Here is a 21,453-nt window from a genome sequence, read left to right as displayed (position 1 = left end):
GTTTCCTCCCTGAGGGTATCACCAGCCCAAAAACGGCACTTCTGTGTTGACATGTTTAATCAATGATATTGTCATATCTATAAATTGTTTACAAAACTTTATATTGTTCGTTATATTAATGAGTTTCTTCACCAGGAATAGATAACCTGAGCTGTATTTGGCAAAGCTTGTTAGAATTTTTGACCGTCAGTCTCTTCAATTTTATTGATCTGTTACTAGTCCCTTTTTTATTCGGGCGTCACTGATGAGTCTTTTGTAGACAAACACAAGACAAGCGTACAAAACTATAAGTTTGGTACCCTTAATTAGTTGTTTTTTTTTTGTACTACTGGTTGAGGTGTCTACCCCAGTAGTCAGTACTTCTGCGTTGACATGAATTATCATTGATATTGTCATATCTATAAATTAACTGTTTTGCAAAATTTAAATAATTCAAAATGCTCAGGAGTTTACCCCAGCAATAGATGACTAAAAACTCTATTTGAAAAACCTTTAAATTTTGTAACCCTATTGCTAGTCAATTTCCTACTTTATTTTGCCGCTGAACTTTTTGTATTCGAGCGTCACCGGTGAATGTTTTTGACGAAACGCACCGTACATCTGGTATTCAAAATTGTAACCCAGGTACCTTATCTGACCTTTTTCTTCTATCAAGGATCCGCAAGTTTTCTTATTCATTACCTTAACATTTGGTTTACATATTTATATAAACATCATAACTAATACTTTAAAATCTTACGTTCATTTTTTAGGGACTTCCGGGTAGAGATGGACAGCCAGGACAGAAAGGAGATTCTGGTCCAATGGTATGCATGATTATTACGTATTCATTTAAAATTAAACAACTACAAGTTCATGAAAGAAAATGAAAAGAGTAGCGTGATTTATAACAGATATGAAACAATTCAATTCATTCAATTATTTTAATTTTGTTTTGGAAAGGGGGGGGGGGGGTAACTGTCCTATTTGTAAATTTATCAAGCAATCGTGTATCCGCTCTTTATCTTATAGGAAAGATAATTAATTTTAAAATGACATTGTATTTTACAATTGAACAATACTCAATTACAATTAAAAAGTAGGGAGATACAAAGAGGAAATCATAATCAAAGATCAAAATAGAGAAACGTCGTATTTGCTGCTCAATTATTTACCTGGAAACTAATGGTAGGGGGAAAACCGACAGAATATTATAAATCCAGCAAATTTGTATTTTTATTAATTGTGTTGTAGGGTCCGGCAGGTCCACCTGGCCCGGCTACTTCATTTTATAGAACACAAAGAGATTCACGAGTGAGTATGCTAAATATTAGTAAGACAACAGTAATACACATATGAAATATATATAAACAAAATGTTTTTCCTTAAATTCAACATATCTTCACTAAAGATATTTTGATTTATAATCAAAAAGTAAGAATAAATGAATAAAACAAATAGTGAAAGTGGTTGAGTGCTAAAAAAATAAATTTTACTTTCAGGGATCACCAGGGCCATCAGGACCTTCTGGAGAACCGGGAACTAAAGGAGAATCTGTAAGTGTATTCATATCTTATAATTGTTAGTAAAGGGCTTTTAATAATATTGTTAAAAGATTTCCAAATCATGGATTCTATACTGTGAATTATAGTTTCATCAAATTTGGTACTAGTGTTAATGCATGAATAATGCAAACGTATACGTACCTTCTGCAATAGTGCTGAATTTGCAATACGAAAAATCTTAAATGTATCAATTGATGAGACACAAAATAATTTCAGGGATCACCAGGTCAATCTGGACCCGCAGGAGCTGATGGAAGACCCGGGGAACCAGGACATCCAGGTGCTAATGGTGAAGCTGGCAGAGAAGGACCACCGGTAAGTAATACGCTAAGTAGTAGAAACAAGGCTCTTGTTCATAATGTTATAATTCACACCCTAAGAGACAAACAAACAGTTGAAAATAGAAATTGTTAATTTAACTAATAAAAACAAATGCTTATGTTTGTTAAATTCAATTTACAGAAATACTCGATCATCAGCCCATGCAATTGCTTAAACATCCATTCCAGATATTTCTGATTTACAGATTATCCAAAGGAACAATTGGCTACTTGTCACTTTATTAACGATTTAACCATTTGACCATTATAAATTGCAACAAAACAAAAAATGTTTATATTCCGGATTTTTGGGATTATGTATACATAAAACGTATTTTCATATAATACTAAAATTGAAACTAAATTCCAAATTTTTTTTTCCGCGTAAAAAAAATTACTATAAAGTTCAAGTTCAACAGGTCAAATGATCAGATATTGATTTAACAGCAAACATAGGTATCCTTTTAGTAGAAAAGTGAAATGGTACATAGTGATAAATACTTAGACCGACACATGATACAGTTAATTCTTAAATATTTTAATTTCTCTAATAGCTCACATTGTTTCAGGTAAGAACAAATTACTCTCAACTTCATCGTCAGTTAAAGTACAAATCGAGACTTAAACATATATTGACTGTGAGGCTTTCATATAGGTTGTCTACGTTATATATTTACGTGTTTTTTGTTATTACTCTTTAAGTGTGTGTTCTAGATCCGGTCGTACACAATGAAAGATTCACAAATTCCTTATAATGAAGAAATATGTACTAATTCAGGGCCGTAACTACATTGAGGCAAATGAGGCAAATGCCTCATGTAAAAAATTTCAAAAAAAAAAAAATGAAACAAAAGGTTGTTTTCATACTCAAATTGTTTTCACGGAAAGTGTCTTGCAAGAAGCAAATTCTCTTCACTCCCTGGTGTATCCCCTGGATGTTTTTTCGTTATCCATGTTTCTATTTTCCTTCTAGTTTTCAGAGTTGATGGTCTATTGTTTGTACTTCTGTGTTCCGGGTTTGTCTTTTGTTCATTTATTGTCCTCCTTTATGACTATAGTCTGAGCGATGATATTCATTTGTAAACGTGGTTTTACAATGTTACATGTCCAACGATGTCCAGAATTGTTCGATAAATATATTTTGGACACAAAAAAAATGTCCTTTCTGCATGAATAATTGAAATTGATATCAAAGAATACAAAACAGTTTGTTTTATTGTAAAAAAAAACTAGATAGCTGACATGGTTTGAATTAAAGTAAGGTCACATATTTCCCGGTATCAAATAATTTGAAGAAAAAAAAAACAAGGTATTGCCATATATGACCTTTTACATTGAAAGTTTAAACTTGCATTAAGTCGTGATGAGACCCTTTAACATATAATAAAGGAGTATGGGGACATAATCGCACATACAGTCAATGCATAGAAAAAATACAAATGATCAATGGTCAAAGTTTGTGTTCCTGCTCTTCATCTTGATAGTTGCCGGGTGGTCTTCAACAATACTTTTAAAGAATCATTAATACCGTAAAAGATCGTAAAACAAGGTGAAGATGGTCCCTAGTGTGGACTTAAGCAGTTCTAGTACTTAAAGTATAATACTGCAATGTCACTATATTCAAATCTAGTCATAGGAAAAAATCACCAAAGTCTAATCACAATACAAGACAAGAACAGACAGACAGATACGGTATTAATAATTATGAGAATTACAATTTTCGCTTTATCCTACATATTAGTCTTTTAATGTTGTCTCTAATACCTAAAAGTCTTAAATTACAACAAGTGGAAGTTCTAAAATTACTATTAATATTTGTTTTTGCTTTGGGACCTGATTGTCGAAAAAAATATCTAAAAACTAATTAAGCCGTTTCAATGCAAGAAAAAGTCTGGGAAACGCTCAGAATGCACGATTTTGCGTTATTTTTCTCAGAGCTACTGGGGGCCTTGAGTGGCCCCCAGACCCCTCGCCCAAAATTTTTCGCCTCGCTCCGCTCGGCAAAAATATTTTGCTTTACTATTAAAAGAGGCTAGTTACGGCCCTGTAATTTATTTCGTACAGCACTCAGGAAATACATTTGGACAACAGCTACTAGTATGCATATCTCATTTTGAATATAATATATCAATAACCAATGATCTGTTATTATTTATCATGAATGGGACACAGTATAAAAATGCATTTAATGCAGATTACGCTATTGAACGATCGATATTAATTTAGACTATCAGTCCCAATCTCTCGATAAAACTGATAAAACCATAATTTTAACACAACTTCAAATTTATTTATCGAACATATTGTTTGCGAACATTTTTAGAATACAGTATTTTTTTTTCCCATATAGTGTAACTAATTTTAATATTTATTTTGTCCAATAGGGACTTGAAGGAGAACGAGGACCAATGGGTGATCCCGGAGAACGTGGTTTACCTGTAAGTTAAATAATCTTTATCTTGTGTTGAAGGTTTTACTGTAAGTAATATGTTTTATCTGTATTGAAGGTTTTACATCCAAACACTGTTTGGGATGTACTAATTGTATCGTTAGAAAAGATAACAATTAATGTTACTTAAATGTTCCTTTGATGTTGTTTGGTTTCCTGACCTAAATACACCTTTCTTTCTAAATTCCAACGAAACTATATTTTGATTCAAGATGCCGTTAATTTGACCTTATACCATATCATTTACCGACATCAATATTCTACTAACCTTTATCGGAATGATAATTGCTTGAATTCCTGGTCTATGTTATGGTTCTAACTAAGGCTCAACGCAAAGTACAAATAGTTTAATACTAAATTGTAACATTGAAAATGTAATTATGTAAGACAATACTTAGTGGTAATGTTTTTAAATATTTTCTCAAGGTTATTTAGACACGATAGAGTGAAAGATATAGTTTAGTGTTCGTGTTTATTTCCTTAAACAAATTTTCTATTTTAATTAAAATGCTGGTAAAGGTCAAACAAACTTCTAAGAAATAGATTGCGAAATAAGATCAGAATAAACAACTATATTCATCTCGCCAAAATACATGATCACAACCCAGTAGTCAGTACTACTGTGTTGACATGTATTATCATTTATGTAGTCATAATTATACATAAACTGTTTATATTAAAAACTTTCAATTTTTGAAATGCATGAAATTTTCTACCTCAGGAATAGAATACAATAGCTGTATTTTGCAAATGAAATATGAATTTTGGGTCCTCAATGTTCGTACATGTTTGGCCAACTGCTTTTTTATTCAAGCGTCACTGATTAATTTATTATAGACGATACGTGCGTCTAGCGTACACATTTTTAATCCTGATATCTATAATGAGTTCATTTGCAAGTAGTGTAACGCAATATATAGTTGAATGATGTTCCCAATTTTACTGCGAAGTAGAAAGAAAGATATGAAAAATTCCTTTCGTCTGTCCGTTTTAAACACATTTTGAACACTACTCCTTTAAGACATAGTACTCAAAAGCTTTCATTCTTTAAATGATTGCTTGTCCAGTTGGTTGACTAAAATTTCCACGAATAATGACTTTTTGACATCCAGTTTTTTCTTAAACTGTCCTGTATCAAGTCAGGAAAACTTAATATGTTTCCCTCAGTTTAAGCATGTAACCCGGATTTGTTTTGTTTTTTTTCGCAATCGATTTATGAATTTCGAACAGTTGTATACTACTGTTGCCTTTATTTGATTCTAAACTGCATCCCCATTTTTTAGTAGAAAGTCATCAATAAACTCATATTTACCTAATTCCGTTTTACCATACAAATGCTAATATAAGAGTGGGTATCAATTACTTTTATTTTACTAACATAATAAACCATAAATCTTTATCTACATGTATCCTTATTGTTCTCTTAGTTAATTCTTAAGAGAAAATATAATTAAGTTCTGAATTTAAAAAAAATGTATTAGTACTTGTATATACATACAACAATTTGAGAGGTTATGGAATTCACAAATTCATTCTAGTTCAGTCAATATAATTTTCCTACATGTGAATTTAGAATTAATGATTTATTTTAAGCATTACCCATATAATCAACCTTGAATAATTCGTCCAGACAGAATTCCTATAAATTTACTTTTATTTGCGATAATTAAATTAAAATTAACAGACGATTTGAAATTCCACTTGATTGCCTATATAGAAACAAACTCATGTAAGTTGATAAAAAGCCTTTGCTGGTTGCATAGAAACATGAACTTAAGAACCTGTTACTTTCACCTTGCAAATCTTCAAAGTTAAATGCAAACCATTCGAAGATCGCTGCATTGCTGGAATAGATTTCTTACAATAAATTAAGCATTAAATTCTGCACCATCGATAAGTTTACAAGATAAAAATTAACAAGAAGTTTTGTAACGCGAACATGCTTTCACAGATTATAGAACTCACAGCAATCATTTTGTCGGTATGCGAAGTGCATTTCATGTCTTGGAATTATGAGCAGCGTCTTCAGTTTAAAGACTCACGACATGTATACCAGTGATAGATTGTACTTTTACTTAAAGAAGTCTACGATGAAAACAAAACATTGAAGAAATCAAATACTAAAGATTAAACGTAACTGAATACATATGATACGCGTCGTGATATTTGATCAAGGGTTGTTGTCTGTTTGACATATTTCCCTTTTCCATTCTCAATTATTCATTAGCCTCATATTTCTCAGCTATATATGCACGGTTTCACTTGGGCACTATTAAACTAAACAAAAGTACATATTTCTTTTAAGTAAACGGAAACTTATTGTCAATGATACTGTATATATATGTCTGATTCTTTGGGTTTTTATTGAATTATACCCAGGTCATTCCACTGTTAAAATCAAAGTAAAAAGTACAGATTATTATTATTCTTCAAACGCTATTTTCTTTAAAGCAAAATGATTGCATATACAGTTGAAAATAATCTAAACCTGATAATTTGTCTTTTATTAAAAACAAATCCATTGCTGTTCTATTAATAAAAAAAGTAATGCGATATGATGTGTATGGTATAATATTGAAGCAGTAAAAACAACGCATCTTTCGAGATCTTTGAATTGAAGTTACGTTAAAAACAACAGAGAAGAGAGTCTGAACAGAATGAAATAATCAGATTCAAAACAAACGTTTATACCTTTATACAATTATTACGTTCTTACAATATATTTTAATTACCGGCACATATCCAGCCGGTTACATTTAGTACTAAATAATTTTCCGCGATTGTTTTTAAACAAATACACTATTAAGTAATGTTGTATCCTTTAATAATTTATAGGGAGCTATAGGAAATATTGGTGAACCAGGTGTGCCAGGAATGGAAGGAGAAAAGGTATTTTACGTGACCAAATGTAGATATTAACAATGTTGCCTATTGATATTAATATGTCACCGCTCATGCTCTGATTACAAATCTTAAAAGAAGATGCGGTTTCCATAGTCAGATATCAATCCTTCTCGTGGACCTTTTTACCAGACCAGATGAATTTCGCTGTGTCGCTGCATTCCCATAAGACTAAGCTCCTTAAGGAAAAAACCACCGTGACCTTAGTATTTTTTTCATGGTATATTTACTCACATATCTCCTCAAGCAGTCGAGTTCATTCTAAAAAATATCTTCAGGCCCACCAAATTTATGACATGTGATTTTCATTTTAAATTTGCTAAAGTGAAGTTTTGTATACCTGGGATTTCATTTAAAGGTAATTATAAAAATTAGAGGCAACAGAACTTTATCGATGTTCAAAATAGGAAAACGGATTGATCGACAGGAAACTCTGCAATGCTAATTTGCCATTTACTCATTTTTTTAACTTGCAAAAAAAATGCAGATTTTCTCCACGTTATCATTTATTGCATTATAGTCTTAATTAAAAAGGATATATTCTCTTTACTTCAATTGAATGGGAGCTTATTTAACAGGTGTGATCATAATTCAAACAGTACATATGTTTCCTCCGGAAAACAGATTCTAACAAGTTTCGAAATCTTTTGTATGAAAAGAAAACATAACAGAGATATAATTGTTTTATTAGGTTTTATGTTAATTGCTAGGAGAGTTTAGGATGTGCAACATTACGCTGTGTCTGGTCTTAAAGGGACTATTTCTATAATACTATTAAGAGAAATGCATTAATCAATCATGTTTTCCATCCTGTAATTTGAAAGCCAACGAAAAAAAATCTTTTCTTTGCCTCTGTGAAGAGGTCTTTTGAAATGTAACTGTTTGAAAGTAGGATTATTTGAAATAAATAGAATAACTACAAATTAACTTCCCTTTTAACAAAATAAGAAATATGTAGATACCATTTGACGATTAATTATGCATATTGTTAATCAAGTTTAAAATGTATGTGATTTATTAAGATAAGATTTCACAGAACTTTAATTCAGTTCATGATTTGTTATTAGGTACTATTTGTGTTTTCACTACTTTTTTAAATGTTTACCTTACCATCCCTATAAATGTAAGTCGAGTTTGTGTGTTCCATCTTTATCTTTTTGTTTTGGTTTTTGTGAACTTTTGTTTGTTTGTCTGTTTTTTTTTCTTTTTTATTCGCAATGATGTTCCGATAAGTGTATCTTTTCATGGAACCATAGTATAAAAAAACTGTGAAATATTGAAATTTTTGGCGATTATCTTTTATTTTCTAATGAATATTATCATTGTACTGAAATTTTGAACTCAACAAGGTGGACGAACATTTCCACACCTGTAATGTATGATACCTAATGTTGTTAATATAACGGAGTTTAAAACAAATGTCATACGGAAGAGAGGTTTAGTTATCCCGGCTTTTTTCAGAAATACCTGTACCAAGTCTGGAGTATGACAATTATTTTAAAATCGTTCCATTGGTTGATAAACATGATACATGATAAAGTGAAGCCTTTGATTTTTTCAGGTTTGATGGACATCCCCCCCTTTTTTTTTATTAACCTTGAAGTTTGGTATTTTTAAAAAAGTTTTGTGCTATTGCAGAGTGTTATTTTTGTTCTAAATATTCCAAAATTATTGAGCTACATGTACACGAAAATGCGCAACTTTTTGATTTGCATAAGTCATTTGCATCCTGTATTCATTGACTATTGAAAATTCATAATTGATTGAATTTTAGCTTGATATAGAATATAGATATATATCAATCAGTCTCTTTTGTGCTGTGGACTTTACATATTTGTTTCTTTTATCCTTTTACCAATAAAGAAGTTTGTAAAAGGAAAGTGTATCAAGTTTTGATATTTGCCTTTAATTCTAAGTTGTAAGGGTAAAATGTCCGAAACTTCTGTGTTCACGTTTTATTTATCTTGCACGTTTGTCTTTAGTTTTTAAATTTTAACATACTTGATTGATAATGAACTGTTTCATCAACCCTAAATTGCAAATGGAAACAACTCGGAATTCCTCTATATGAATGCACACTCTCATTTGTCTGGGGGTATGCAACATCTTTCGTTGGTCCTGAATGATGTCTTATGGTTGATATAAGGTTCTGCTTTTGTTGGTATAGAAGTTACGTTTTCTAATATATAAATTCGCAGTGATAAACTTGATATTATACACGCTTTGTTATCAAATACTGTTTATTAAGCCAAAGTTTTAAAATGGTCATTGTAGTCATACAAAGCCTTAAATTCAAAATGCTTGTCTTGCGAAAAAGATAAAGATTATTCCTTGAAATTATTTATTTCTACTTCTATTAAAGAATTTCATTAATTTGAAAAGAGTGTAAAATTAACACAAAGACGGTTCTGGACAGACATTACAATTAAATTAGCCTAAAACTGTTATATCTGTTTCGTATCAAGCATTTCTCACGATATAAACGAGGGGAGTATTTTATGGTTGATATCTGACACGTGAAGAGAAAGGCTAATTAAAAAGATTTGTCTTTTCTAGGTCTGGCTGGGTGTATCTTTGTAATTCTAACAATTAAGGAAATCCTTTGATTTATTTCAGTCTTCGAATATTATTTGCTAATGTTGGTGCACATGCGTATTGCTAAAATAGACCTTACATAATGAAAGACCATGGAACTTAACTGTCATTTTTACATAACATTTTTAAGACAAACATCGCATTCCATTTTTTTTATTTGTTAACTTAAAAGATTTGAAAATGAAGTTCAGTATAAGAGGACAATCGTTAGTTTTTGTTATAGCAATTTTCTGTTTCAACTATTGTGAATGTTTTCATAAACGAGAGGAACGTCTTGCAAGAAAGCAAAAGATGAGATTAGAAAGGAAACAAAAGTCGAAATTACAAAGACTAGAATTAAAGGCTAAAAAGCATAAAGAGTTAGAACAGCAATTAAATCAGACTGTAGGAAAATTAGAAGAAAAATTAGTTTTAAAAGAAAAAAGTTTAGAAAAATACTTGAAAGATAGTGAATTGTCTTTATCAATGCAGGGTGATCAAGGAACTCCAGGACTTCCAGGGATTCGAGGACCATCAGGACCAGATGGAAGGCCGGTAAGTCATCATATCTACAAAGATAAATCTTATCTTCAATCTTATTGCAAATTATAAGTTCTACAATATTCTGACTGATTCGAGTGTCACTGATAAGTCTTTTGTAGACGAAACGCGCGTCTGGCGTTTATATAAAATTTTCATCCTGGTATCTATGATGAGTTTATTTTTCTACAATATTCTGACAGCATTGGGTCAGCCGATAAATAGTGGTTGTGTATTAAAATAGATATATGTATGTTACGTTCATCTCATCCAGTCTTGTATTCTAAAATTAATGTTTGGATGTAATATATATGGTTATTTTATCGTAGCCATTGTTTTATCATAAAAATTGATATAAGAATATTTTGTAAAAGGGGTATTTTTTTTCTACAGAAATGAGTATCGGCGAAAAGCGACATTATTTGATTTTAAATAATCATAACAAAACTGATGAAAAGATTTTGTTCACAGTGTAATTAAATGAAAAATAAATGAAATATTTACGTGTCGTTTTGTTACATTATATTCTTTCCCGGGCTATTTGTCAGTTGAAAATACCATGAACTTTCATTCTAGTTTATAATTTTGCAATCGTATTTCCCTGGATTTTTCATTCGGTTTTATCATTGGACAAAAATGACGTCATTGACTTCTTGCGTTGTTACTGCTTATTTGCATGGTACCGTGAAACCGAAATGTTAAAGACCGAAAATCAATATGTATACTGTGAAATGACGTGATAACTGTGTGTCTGTCATGAATATCATATAAGTCTGCTTTCAAATTAATAAATTACTCGCAAAGAGCAATGTTTAAACTTACAGGAAAATCAACATGAAACAGTTATTTCTTTCAGAATTACAATTGGCTATATTATCAGCTTGCTTATCTGTGAAAACTTTGGTGAACGGTAATACAGTTTTAGTTTCCAGTAATCATTTATCTGAAAAACGAGAATCCGTGGTTTAATAACTGTAAATGAAGTATTAACGAATAATACAAGGACATATGATATTACCCTCATTGTACAAGTCTTACGAAACCGATACAGTTCAAGTCAATAATGAACTTAAATTTTGTACAAGCTAACAGAATAGTTTTATGGTATTTATAAACGATATTCTTCGCTATTCTTTTTTCATTAAGAATTCTGATTTTCTCAGTTTGGGATAAAATATCAGAGGGGCCAAAATATTTTCTTTTTAATGAGTTTGTAATTTAATAGATTGTTAGCTAGTTTTTTTACCGGAGTGCCCTTGACGAAGACTGAACCACAGAAAATTAACAATCACATTCAATGAATATTGAAATCAAACGCACTTACCATGTGCATAGTTCGAACTCACAACCCCAGTGATGAAATGCTAGTGATGAAGTAGTTGAACTACTAAAACCGCTTGACTACTTAGGCCCTCCCAATCTAAAAGTTTGTTCCACAACCGAAATGTATAATAACGACCAGTTCTACAACTAAAATGTATTATTTATAAAGTTTTTATTGCTTACATCTGTTTTTATTGTAGGGATCAATGGGACCAATGGGACCAAGTGGGCCTATGGGACCTGTTGGACAGCCTGGTGGTTCAGGTCCACCGGTATGTATATCTTATCAACATAGGCTACTTATTGTTATTTTTATATCACTTATAAGAAATATATGTGTACCACATTCAATGCTTTTTTTCTGTTCGAAATGTTTATTTGCTGCTTTACGACTGTCATAAAAATGAGAGGTTGGGCCAGCTATAAAACTTGACTTAATTTATTATTTTCTACATAAGATCAAACCTGTACCAAGTCAGTGATTTGACTGTTGTTATCTATTTGTTGGATGTGTCTGAGCTTTTTATTTTGCCATTTGACTAGGGACTTTCCGTTTTAAAGATTCCTCGGAATTCGGCACTTTTCTTATTTTTCTTTTCGGATCATATTTTCACCTATTTCACACTTTTTTACTTTTAGGGGCCTCCTGGACCACCTGGAGATAAAGTTGATTGGGTAAGTAGTATTTAAGAATATTTATATGATTAAAGTGCGAAATTGCTTTATTACAATATAACCATTTCGGAAATGAGTCGTGAACGAATGTTTTCTGTGATAATTGTCATTATTGAAGATAAGAAAATGATATGGTGTACTCAATCTTTAAACAACTTATATCCTGGTTATGTGTATATAATTTTAGTATTTGAAAATTACCAACTGAAAGAGTGAATGCTTGCTAAAAAATATCTATGAGACGTTAAGGAAGAATTTATGACTTTGTCAAGGATTACAATTGCAATCTGATGTTGTCAAGAATTTCAATAACGATGTCAAAGTAATGTCATACATATATCATTACAAATAATATTTTTCTCAAAAAATATATATTAAGTTATTAGGTTAGCCTGATGCTTATAATGTTACGTCGATGAAAATATATTATTTCTGATGTCATTTGATAATCTTAAGAATGAGTTTATAACATTTTATGTATTTTATTCATTGATACCTACTCTTTTATTAATGGATGATTCTTACGGAATACTATAGTCATTATTTTTATTTTTCAGACTGCTTTTATCAGTCATGCGGATAAAGATGTCGGGTTCCGTGGACCACTAGGACCTCCTGTAAGTTGTATTCGATTTCAAGAACACATTTTTGATGATTTTTTAAAAAGAGGAAGTCATTTCAATAAATTTAATACCTCTATATGTTTATGAAATTTATTTCAATAGTAACTGCAGCAGCTTATTACAAACATGTTGTGATCTTATGAATAATATATAGTAAAGTACGATATCTTGTGTTTCCTTTTAACTCATGAACCATGTAGTAACATACCATTATATTTTACAGGGTCCATCTGGTCAAGCCGGACCTCCAGGTGTGGTAAGTTTTTTTTTTATTTCTTATGAGATTCAATATGTTTTGGGTATCTTTTGGCTCTCGGTTATAAGGTTTGAATATTCAGGTTTTTTTATACAGAAATAGCTTTTTCAGAGACAAACGAAAAATCTTGCAAAGTTCTTCAATTTCACTTTTAGATCATACTGATGATGTAATGTCGTTCAATAATCCACATTCATTGAGTGATTAATGCATCTCACATTTTGGTAATCAATGTAAATACTACTACATCATATAGCATTACAAAACAACTCAATCTACGGATTATACAATCGTCCAGGAAACTAGGATATACACATATTTTGGATCGTATAATCTAAGATATTTAAGTATTTATTTTGTTTTCAACTGTATATTCAACGCTTTATATTTTTGCAGCCAGGTGTGAGAGGTCCAGGAGGAAGCCGTGGACCAGCAGGAGGACAGGGGGCTCCAGGGGTACCTGGTCTTTCTGGACCACCCGGCCAAACTGGACCTACAGGATTGAGGGGTCAAAATGGTATGCCAGGCATGCCAGGATTACCAGTAAGTTGAACATACAAAAGAAAAGAAGAAACCAATACTGACACGGTCGTATTTATGATTTCCTCAATTTGCATGATTAGCTTTGCATGTGGTCATTGTGTTAGTGTTGTCATCTATCCTATTAAGCAATCAAATTCGATCCTTTGGTACTAGTATTCATATTTCTGTAGTGAAAGACATTTAATGCATCTATTAATTGTGGAGCAAAATCATTAAATTATATAAAAAAAAATCAAGATATGAAATGTAGATATAAAATTAATAAGGAAATAAAATGCTTGGTAACATGAAATAAGAAAGAATAGCCCTGAATGATTTGATGCAGTAAGAAAAAAAGCATGCTTGACATGTCTTAATGTTTTTCATGCAAACTGAATTAAACTTGTGATGTATAATACATATCTTAAGTGATTTTTTTCTATGTCTGTTTTAGGGGAAAAGCATTCCAGAAAGCGAAGTAAAGGAGCTATGCTTCCAAATATTAAGAGGTAATATGCACATCAATTTAATAATTTACGGTTGATATCCATAAAAGGTATTAAAAAGAAAATTTATTAAAAGTTTCGAAAGCTATGATAAAAACAGTGATTTTCTAAATATAATAATGAGTGGTAATGTTGATTTTTTATGTAAATTAGAAGTGAATGAAGCTGTCGTCGAATATACTGTTCTTAATTACTAAGACAGCAGTCTCAGAATGTACACATGTTATGAAATTTTTGAAACTTCACACAATATTTTGTAATAAAATTGTGTTGAACATATTCTTGAATTGGTACTGTATATTTGTTTGTAGAAAATTATGAAGAGTTGGTTGCAGGTCTAAAAGGTCCACCTGGTCCTCCTGGAATTGGTTTGACAGGAAAACAAGGTCCACCAGGCAGATTTGGAGAACCAGGTTAGTAAATAGACTACATAAAGAACTAATAGGAGATGCATTAAAACATAGATTAAGATCATTTCCTATCAATGTGTCTACATCTGTTGTTGACTATGAAAAAAAGATACGGAGGATATCAACAGAACAATCTACATACATATATCGAGGAGAGACCGAGAAGCAATCAAAAAACAAAAACACAAGTAAATTACAATTCAAAAACACTACAAAACACTACATAGAAATTAAAGACTGTACATCATTAATCTCACCGAAAACAAGGGGTAATCTCAGATCTCAGAAAGGGTAAGCATGTTGTGACCACAACAGACTTTCGATGTCAACTTCTAGATGTGAGTCAAGATATGAGTGGGTTTTTCTAATACAGTATTGTGCATCGAGTCAAAAAGAATGGCAATCTACAATGGTCATTCTTGATATGAAACAAAGTCATCGAGATAAAAAGGGTGAATCGAAGGAAACAGTAACAGCAATAACAAAAAATACGCTATAAAAATGTGAACTTATATCGCAATCCTTTAACTTCCTATTATTGCAGAAATAATTGTATTTGAGTGCAGCTGTTGTGCCTTGTAATGGCGAAACGCGTGTCTGACGAACTATATTATCAACCCGGTATGTTTGATGAGGTTGTTTAAGGTTATGTTAAAATATAACACTCATTTTTTTCTAGGAGAAAAAGGACCCCCTGGTATGACTGGTGAACGTGGACCAATGGGAGTACCTGGTGTTCCAGGATCATCAGGACCAGCAGGACCTCCGGGACAACAGGGTCCTATTGGAGAACGGGGTGAGACAGGTGCTGGAAGAGACGGAAGAATGGGTGAACCCGGTGCACCTGGTAAGATATTTAATATATCTCATGGTAAACCGTCACGTTTTTGTTTAATGTTAAGGATGTTTGCTTGTCATGTTTTGAAATGTCAGATTTTCAGAATCCTCTGGTTTTATCCACTTGAATGCCTTAAAAAAATAGGCCAATTTACCCCTATTTTTCTTTTTATAAATCTTTTACATGTATAAGTATATGCCATCTGTTAATGCCTTATAAAAACCTAGTTATTTTTTAATAGTTTTTGAGCACTTAAAGATGTCAATGATAACGCTATGAAAAATCAATGGCTAATATCTCGAAAACAACCACATTGACCTATATTTTTTTTGCTCTTTTGGTTCCTTTAATATTCCCCTATCAATATATACTAGTGTTATTAAAAGCTTGTTATTTTGAAACTGAGTAGTGAACCTACTTAAGAGATTTTATTTTAAGATATTAAAAGTTAAATGAAAGCCTTTATTTCAACAAAAGATATATTTTCATATAATCGTGACCGATAACTTTCCTTTGGTTACACCCATTTAAATCGCTGCATAATTCGACATAACCTTTATATTTCCTCTGTGCATTTCAGGTCCAGCTGGACCGCCTGGTGAAGGCATCCAGGGTAGACCAGGTGAACGGGGAGCACCAGGTGTGCATGGCGTTCCAGGCAGAAGAGGTCCAATTGGACCATCAGGTCCTCCAGGATATTGTGAATTTTGTAACTTTGCACCGGGGCAAACAGGAGGACCAGCGCCAGAATATATACAACTTGGAAGAAATGATATCAAGAGACCTTAAAAACATTAGAACATTTTTATCAATTATTGTGATATCTCCTGTAGCATTGTCAAAACTAACTATCCCTTTTCCTGCTTTTCCATTGAAGCATGAGAATTCTATTTATTAAGTGCCTGTACTAAAATGTCAAATTGTAGTTATGTTTGAAATATATAGTATGGTTAGAAAACATGTGTGTTGGATGTTTTGCATTAGATCAGTTTGTTATGTTACTCTTTTACATAATATATATTATTCAATATAATATGTGTATCGGATATTTATTTTACCTCTCTTGCATGTATCTTCCTATCATATGATTTTTTTTTCATTTTATATTTGACAGTTTTGTATGTTTTCCCAAGCTATTAGTTGCAGCCATATTTTCATTGCATGCATGTTTTACATTATAACAGCTAGAAAAGATTGATATCATTTTATTCATTATCAGGCCAGTATACCCAGCAAACCAGCATGCTTTCACCATACAAATCTCAGGGATAAAAGAAAGCAGAATACTGAAAACAAAGCCGACCTATGATTGATACTGTTAGTGTCAATATATAGGTCAATTATAAATGTCATATACTAGATTTTCAGTATTCTCAATGCAAGCCTATGTTAGTATTAAAAAGACATGCTACAGGAATTAGTTCTCGTGTTCTTAAGGAACCTATGGGTATCACCGGCACACACGTCTTTACAAATTAAAAGCATTGACTCTAAATGGAAATATTCATATTCATCACAAATTGTTTGCGCATGTCTAATATGTGTGATGTATTCATGTGGTTGTAAAATGTTCTTATATGTTTGATTATTTAAGAATATATGAATTATGTTTTTTTTTATATTTATTACTTTCTATTGTTTTGTTGTTTATCTAATGAAAGTGAACGTTATCAGTTTCAATCAAGGTTTTAAAAAGAGCAGAAAAATAAATACTTGTATCTATGTAAAGGGTTCAAAACTATTGAATAAAAAAAATGATAAAATATGGGGGGAAAACTCATAGTTAAACTACCAGATAAGAAATTAATTTCATTTTGCATATAATAAACCATGGTCATTTAATTAAAGAGATGGACATTTTTCTATAGTTATACTTGTTATAATTGTTATATTTTTGTATTGTATATATAGATAAAAATATTGCTTTTTACGTATTTTTCTAATATATTTGTTAGATGTTTTGTACTTATTTTCTACTAACAATAATGCAATTTCTACTGTAGTTGGCTTATTTAAAACCTAAAGTGTGTAGAATAGAATACGATATACTAGTATTACACTGGTTATTCCAAAATTGAAACTTATAACATGTATTGCTTGCAATCAAATTATGTCTGTTAGATTCGTCTATGATTCAAGGCCAGTGAATAATTAACATCGATTTTCGGTTATTTTTTATTTGTTTTATACGAAATTGATCTTAGCAACTTTTATCAATAAAATGCTTACAAATACAGTTGTTGATTTTTACATGAATATTGTAATAGATGGTTTTTTTCCACAGCTGAGCCTTTTAAAAAACACAAAATTCAAAAGCAGTCCATGAAACAGAGAAGACAATTCGTAACCCTCTCAAAATGGAAAATCGGCTTTCATTTAGAGAAATTAACTACAGAAAACAAACAAAATGGTGTCTTTTTCCATATCATTAACTGGCACTATAAAAAGTAACAAAATGGTGTCTTGCCAAGTCAGGAATATGACAGATTGTATCCAATTGTTTGATGTACCTCTCGATTTTTTCAATTTAATAAGGGAATTTTCATCTGAGTTCGTTTTTTTTTGTTTTTTTGTTGTTATTTTACTTTTTTCAATAAAATTGACTGAAATATATTCCTTTCTTTTCAGTCATATTTAGACATACAAGATTTGTTCATGAGTTGATGCGACATATCTTTTCGAACAAGGAAAAACAAATAGTTTGATACAATATGTTTCTTTCATCGATTTTGAGGTGATCTTTTTGTGAAGATTATTCTCTTATTTATTTTAAGCAAATAAAAAAGGGAAACCGAGGTATATCGCTGTTCAGTAGTCATAATTCGAGTAATCAAAATCAAATCCGAGAAACAAATTAAAACCAAGAAAACACATCAACCATAAGAGGAAAAACAACGGAACAACGGAACTACGGAAACACTGAACTAACAATAAAAGCCAACACCAACATACATAGAAACGGACTATGGATACTGCCATATTCCTGTCCTGGTACAGGACATTTTCAGAAAAAAATACTGGGTTGAACCTGGTTTTATCATAAAAATATGGACTATGAAAATGACAATTATGTTTAAATAAATATATACTGTTCTACAAGTAGTTAGTTTAGCTAGCTATGAAACAACGTTTGATTCACTATTTTCTAGGGTAAGTGTATGTACCAAGTTAGAAATATGGCAGTCATTTACAATTGTTCCGTTAATTAAATTTAAAATGTTTAATCTTGTCAGTGTTTGAAGACTTTTCCTTTTTGAATTTGCCTGAGAGTTCTGAAGTTTTGTTATGCTTTAATATATTTCAGTTCTAACAAGTTCTCGACGTCGCTGCAACAACATAATTTAAATGGTCCACTTACCATAAATCTCATTCACAGCAAAAAAAAAAATAATACGTAAAGCTATGTTTTTAAATTTTCATAATTTGTGTTTCAAAGAGCCTTGGATACGTCTTTCAATCGATCTTAACAATGTGCTGAGAATCAACTAGAGTACAGTTCTATGCCATAGTTAAACTGTCTATAATATTAACACGAAACATTGATGCAATCAGAATTATCTACTTAACATGCCACACAGGATCCTCGTTTAAAAAATGGAACGCTTAAAGGCATGTAGACTTTTCAAAGATTGGCGAAAGATATCAATGGGATATTCAAACTCCTTAGACGAAAATAACGTACAAAGACAAGGCAATAAATTGAAAAAGAAAACTTTAAAACAAACTACAGTATACAAGATAGAAGATGTTTATTTCGGGGGAAAGAAGATACCAGAGCAAACCCAACAACCAAACATTACAAAACATATATAGGACAATTCATAAATTAAATTGACGGTAACGGCTTCAACAATAATCCCCACAGGGTCAATTACTCTAGTAGTTTAAAAGGATACGTTTACAAAATATATTTTTATAGGTAAGCAGTCAAGCTTCTTATATGTAAATCACATAATTTTAAATGAAAACTTAAATGTTTGTTTAAAAGCGGCATATAAAAAAATAACCTAAGCTGATTTCGAAAATATAGTTATACATGTTTATAATGAAAGGCTTCGATTGAAAGAATTCTAGTTTGCTCAACTGGCATCTTTATATATCCGTAGACCAGTAATGGAAAATTTGTTTTCCAGGGGATAGCTTCAAAAAATTGTTATGTAATTACCTAACACAAATGTTGTTTCATATGGCTTGTTGGTTTAGCAGTCAATTTTTCACATGTTTCAGTGCCCTATCGAAGTTAGGGGTACTAAAAATTGAATGTTATTAACGACTGCCATTTATTATCCACATATCTTCTGAAAATGAATAGAAAAAAGTAAGTGAAACCTTGTTTGATGGTGATTATGTCATCAATAATAATTGGGATGTATCATATATAATGCCAAATTTTGGTATCTTTAAGCTTTTAAGGTGATTTTTCATTGTAATTATTTGGGTCATCTAAAGAGATCCTATATTCCATCATTCATAGTTTGTTTCAATACTTGTACATTTTTGGCTTTCAACAAATAACCATGTGGTTGTTATTTTGTTTCTTTTGGATTTGTTGTAATTTGGATAACATTTTAGAATGTTATGAATAAAATATAAGAATCGGCCTCAATTCAGTGATCCTGAACAGCTTATGCCCCTTTAAAGATCTTCAACTAAATTTATTTGACATTGCCAAAAAGCTGTGTTAATTAGAGCACCACTGATGTGCCTCACATAGAAGAAAGACATGTCTGACATATAAAAATTATAAGCCTGGTATGTTTGATGTCTTTGATGAGTTTTTACATCCACTGTGCTCAATGTCATTGCTGATTGACTATGGTCCAAAGGATATCAAATACCCATTTGTCAATACTTTAGTGTTGACATGAAATACCATTGATATTATTTTTCTGTAAATTTGCTTTTTGAAAAATGTTAAAATCAAAATATTCGAAACACTAAGGACTTGGACTTTTTTTTACCAGAGGTATAGAGTGCTTAAGGAGGAAGTATGAGTGTCTTTTGCAATATTGAATTGTAAATTACAGAGAACATGAGAAGGAATGCAGATAAATAATGTGATTTTTTTATTAAAAAGAATGACTAAATAAGATTTTGCCTAATTTAATCTTTTTTAAATTTGCAGTTAAAGGGGAGTAACTCTGAAATAGTGCATTTTTTAAAGGAATCTACATGAAATTTTGCTTTTCACATTTTAGACGGAAAAAAACGTATCATGACCTTATTTTCTTTTTGCTCTTCTCAAAGCATTTTTAAAAGCTACCTTACTTTACAATTCTATCATTTCAGCTACAAAATCACTTAAAGATGTTTTTTCCTGTATATCAATAAAAAGTGTCATTTTGTCACAACCTGTACCCTGCGAAAATGCTTGGTGACCTATATTTTTTTTAACATATCACAATCTATATTAAGTTTTGGCAAAGTATGAACAAATTCTATCATTTTTTAATTTATGCTTTTCTTTCAAACTGAGTTTAACTGTTCATATTGCTGTCTGATTGTTTTTTCTACATTAGCTAGAGGTATAGGGGGAGGCTTGAGATCTCAAAAAACATGTTTAACTCCGCTTTATTACCCATTCCAAAATAAGAGCCTCTTGTCTTTGTTAGTCTTGTATGATTTTTTAATTTTAATCATTTATATATTTCGGATTTTAATATTACTTCCATTATCACTGAACTAGTACACATTTTTGTTTAGGAAACAGCTGAAGCTCGCCTCTCGGTGCAGAATTTTCTCCCTGTATTGAAGACCCATTTGTGGCCTTTCAGCTGTTTTCTGTTCTTTGGTCAGGTTGTTGTCACTTCCATTCTCAATTTTATCCCATACCATCTTAAGAGTTTTTGACACTCATTTTCAACATTTTCGGTATTCAAATGTCTATGAATTTGTATTTGATTAAGACTACCAACTGAGTTAATTCAAGCCCATTCGATGAGTCTTATGAAGACAAAATAAACATCTACCAT

At 31.2% G+C, this 21,453-nt stretch overlaps 1 protein-coding gene across 1 annotated transcript in view; it reads left to right on the top strand.

Annotated features, from left to right (window-relative positions):
• LOC143072715 (uncharacterized) overlaps positions 1-17,717 on the top strand; it is a 38,188-nt gene extending 20,471 nt beyond the window's left edge. The window contains exons 24-39 of the mRNA XM_076247812.1: positions 753-806; positions 1,234-1,293; positions 1,482-1,535; positions 1,761-1,859; positions 4,249-4,302; positions 7,149-7,202; positions 10,281-10,343; positions 11,852-11,923; positions 12,291-12,326; positions 12,884-12,943; positions 13,173-13,205; positions 13,602-13,748; positions 14,182-14,236; positions 14,545-14,646; positions 15,323-15,490; positions 16,062-17,717. Of these exons, the coding sequence (XP_076103927.1) occupies positions 753-806; positions 1,234-1,293; positions 1,482-1,535; positions 1,761-1,859; positions 4,249-4,302; positions 7,149-7,202; positions 10,281-10,343; positions 11,852-11,923; positions 12,291-12,326; positions 12,884-12,943; positions 13,173-13,205; positions 13,602-13,748; positions 14,182-14,236; positions 14,545-14,646; positions 15,323-15,490; positions 16,062-16,270 (1,320 nt within the window). The 3' untranslated portion in view covers positions 16,271-17,717. The remainder of the gene's footprint in view (positions 1-752; positions 807-1,233; positions 1,294-1,481; positions 1,536-1,760; positions 1,860-4,248; positions 4,303-7,148; positions 7,203-10,280; positions 10,344-11,851; positions 11,924-12,290; positions 12,327-12,883; positions 12,944-13,172; positions 13,206-13,601; positions 13,749-14,181; positions 14,237-14,544; positions 14,647-15,322; positions 15,491-16,061) is intronic.
• The last annotated feature ends 3,736 nt before the right edge of the window (positions 17,718-21,453 follow it).

The sequence above is a fragment of the Mytilus galloprovincialis genome, chromosome 1 (genome assembly GCF_965363235.1).
Source record: "Mytilus galloprovincialis chromosome 1, xbMytGall1.hap1.1, whole genome shotgun sequence".
Lineage (NCBI taxonomy): Eukaryota > Metazoa > Mollusca > Bivalvia > Mytilida > Mytilidae > Mytilus > Mytilus galloprovincialis.
This window is presented reverse-complemented; position numbering and strand designations above follow the sequence as displayed.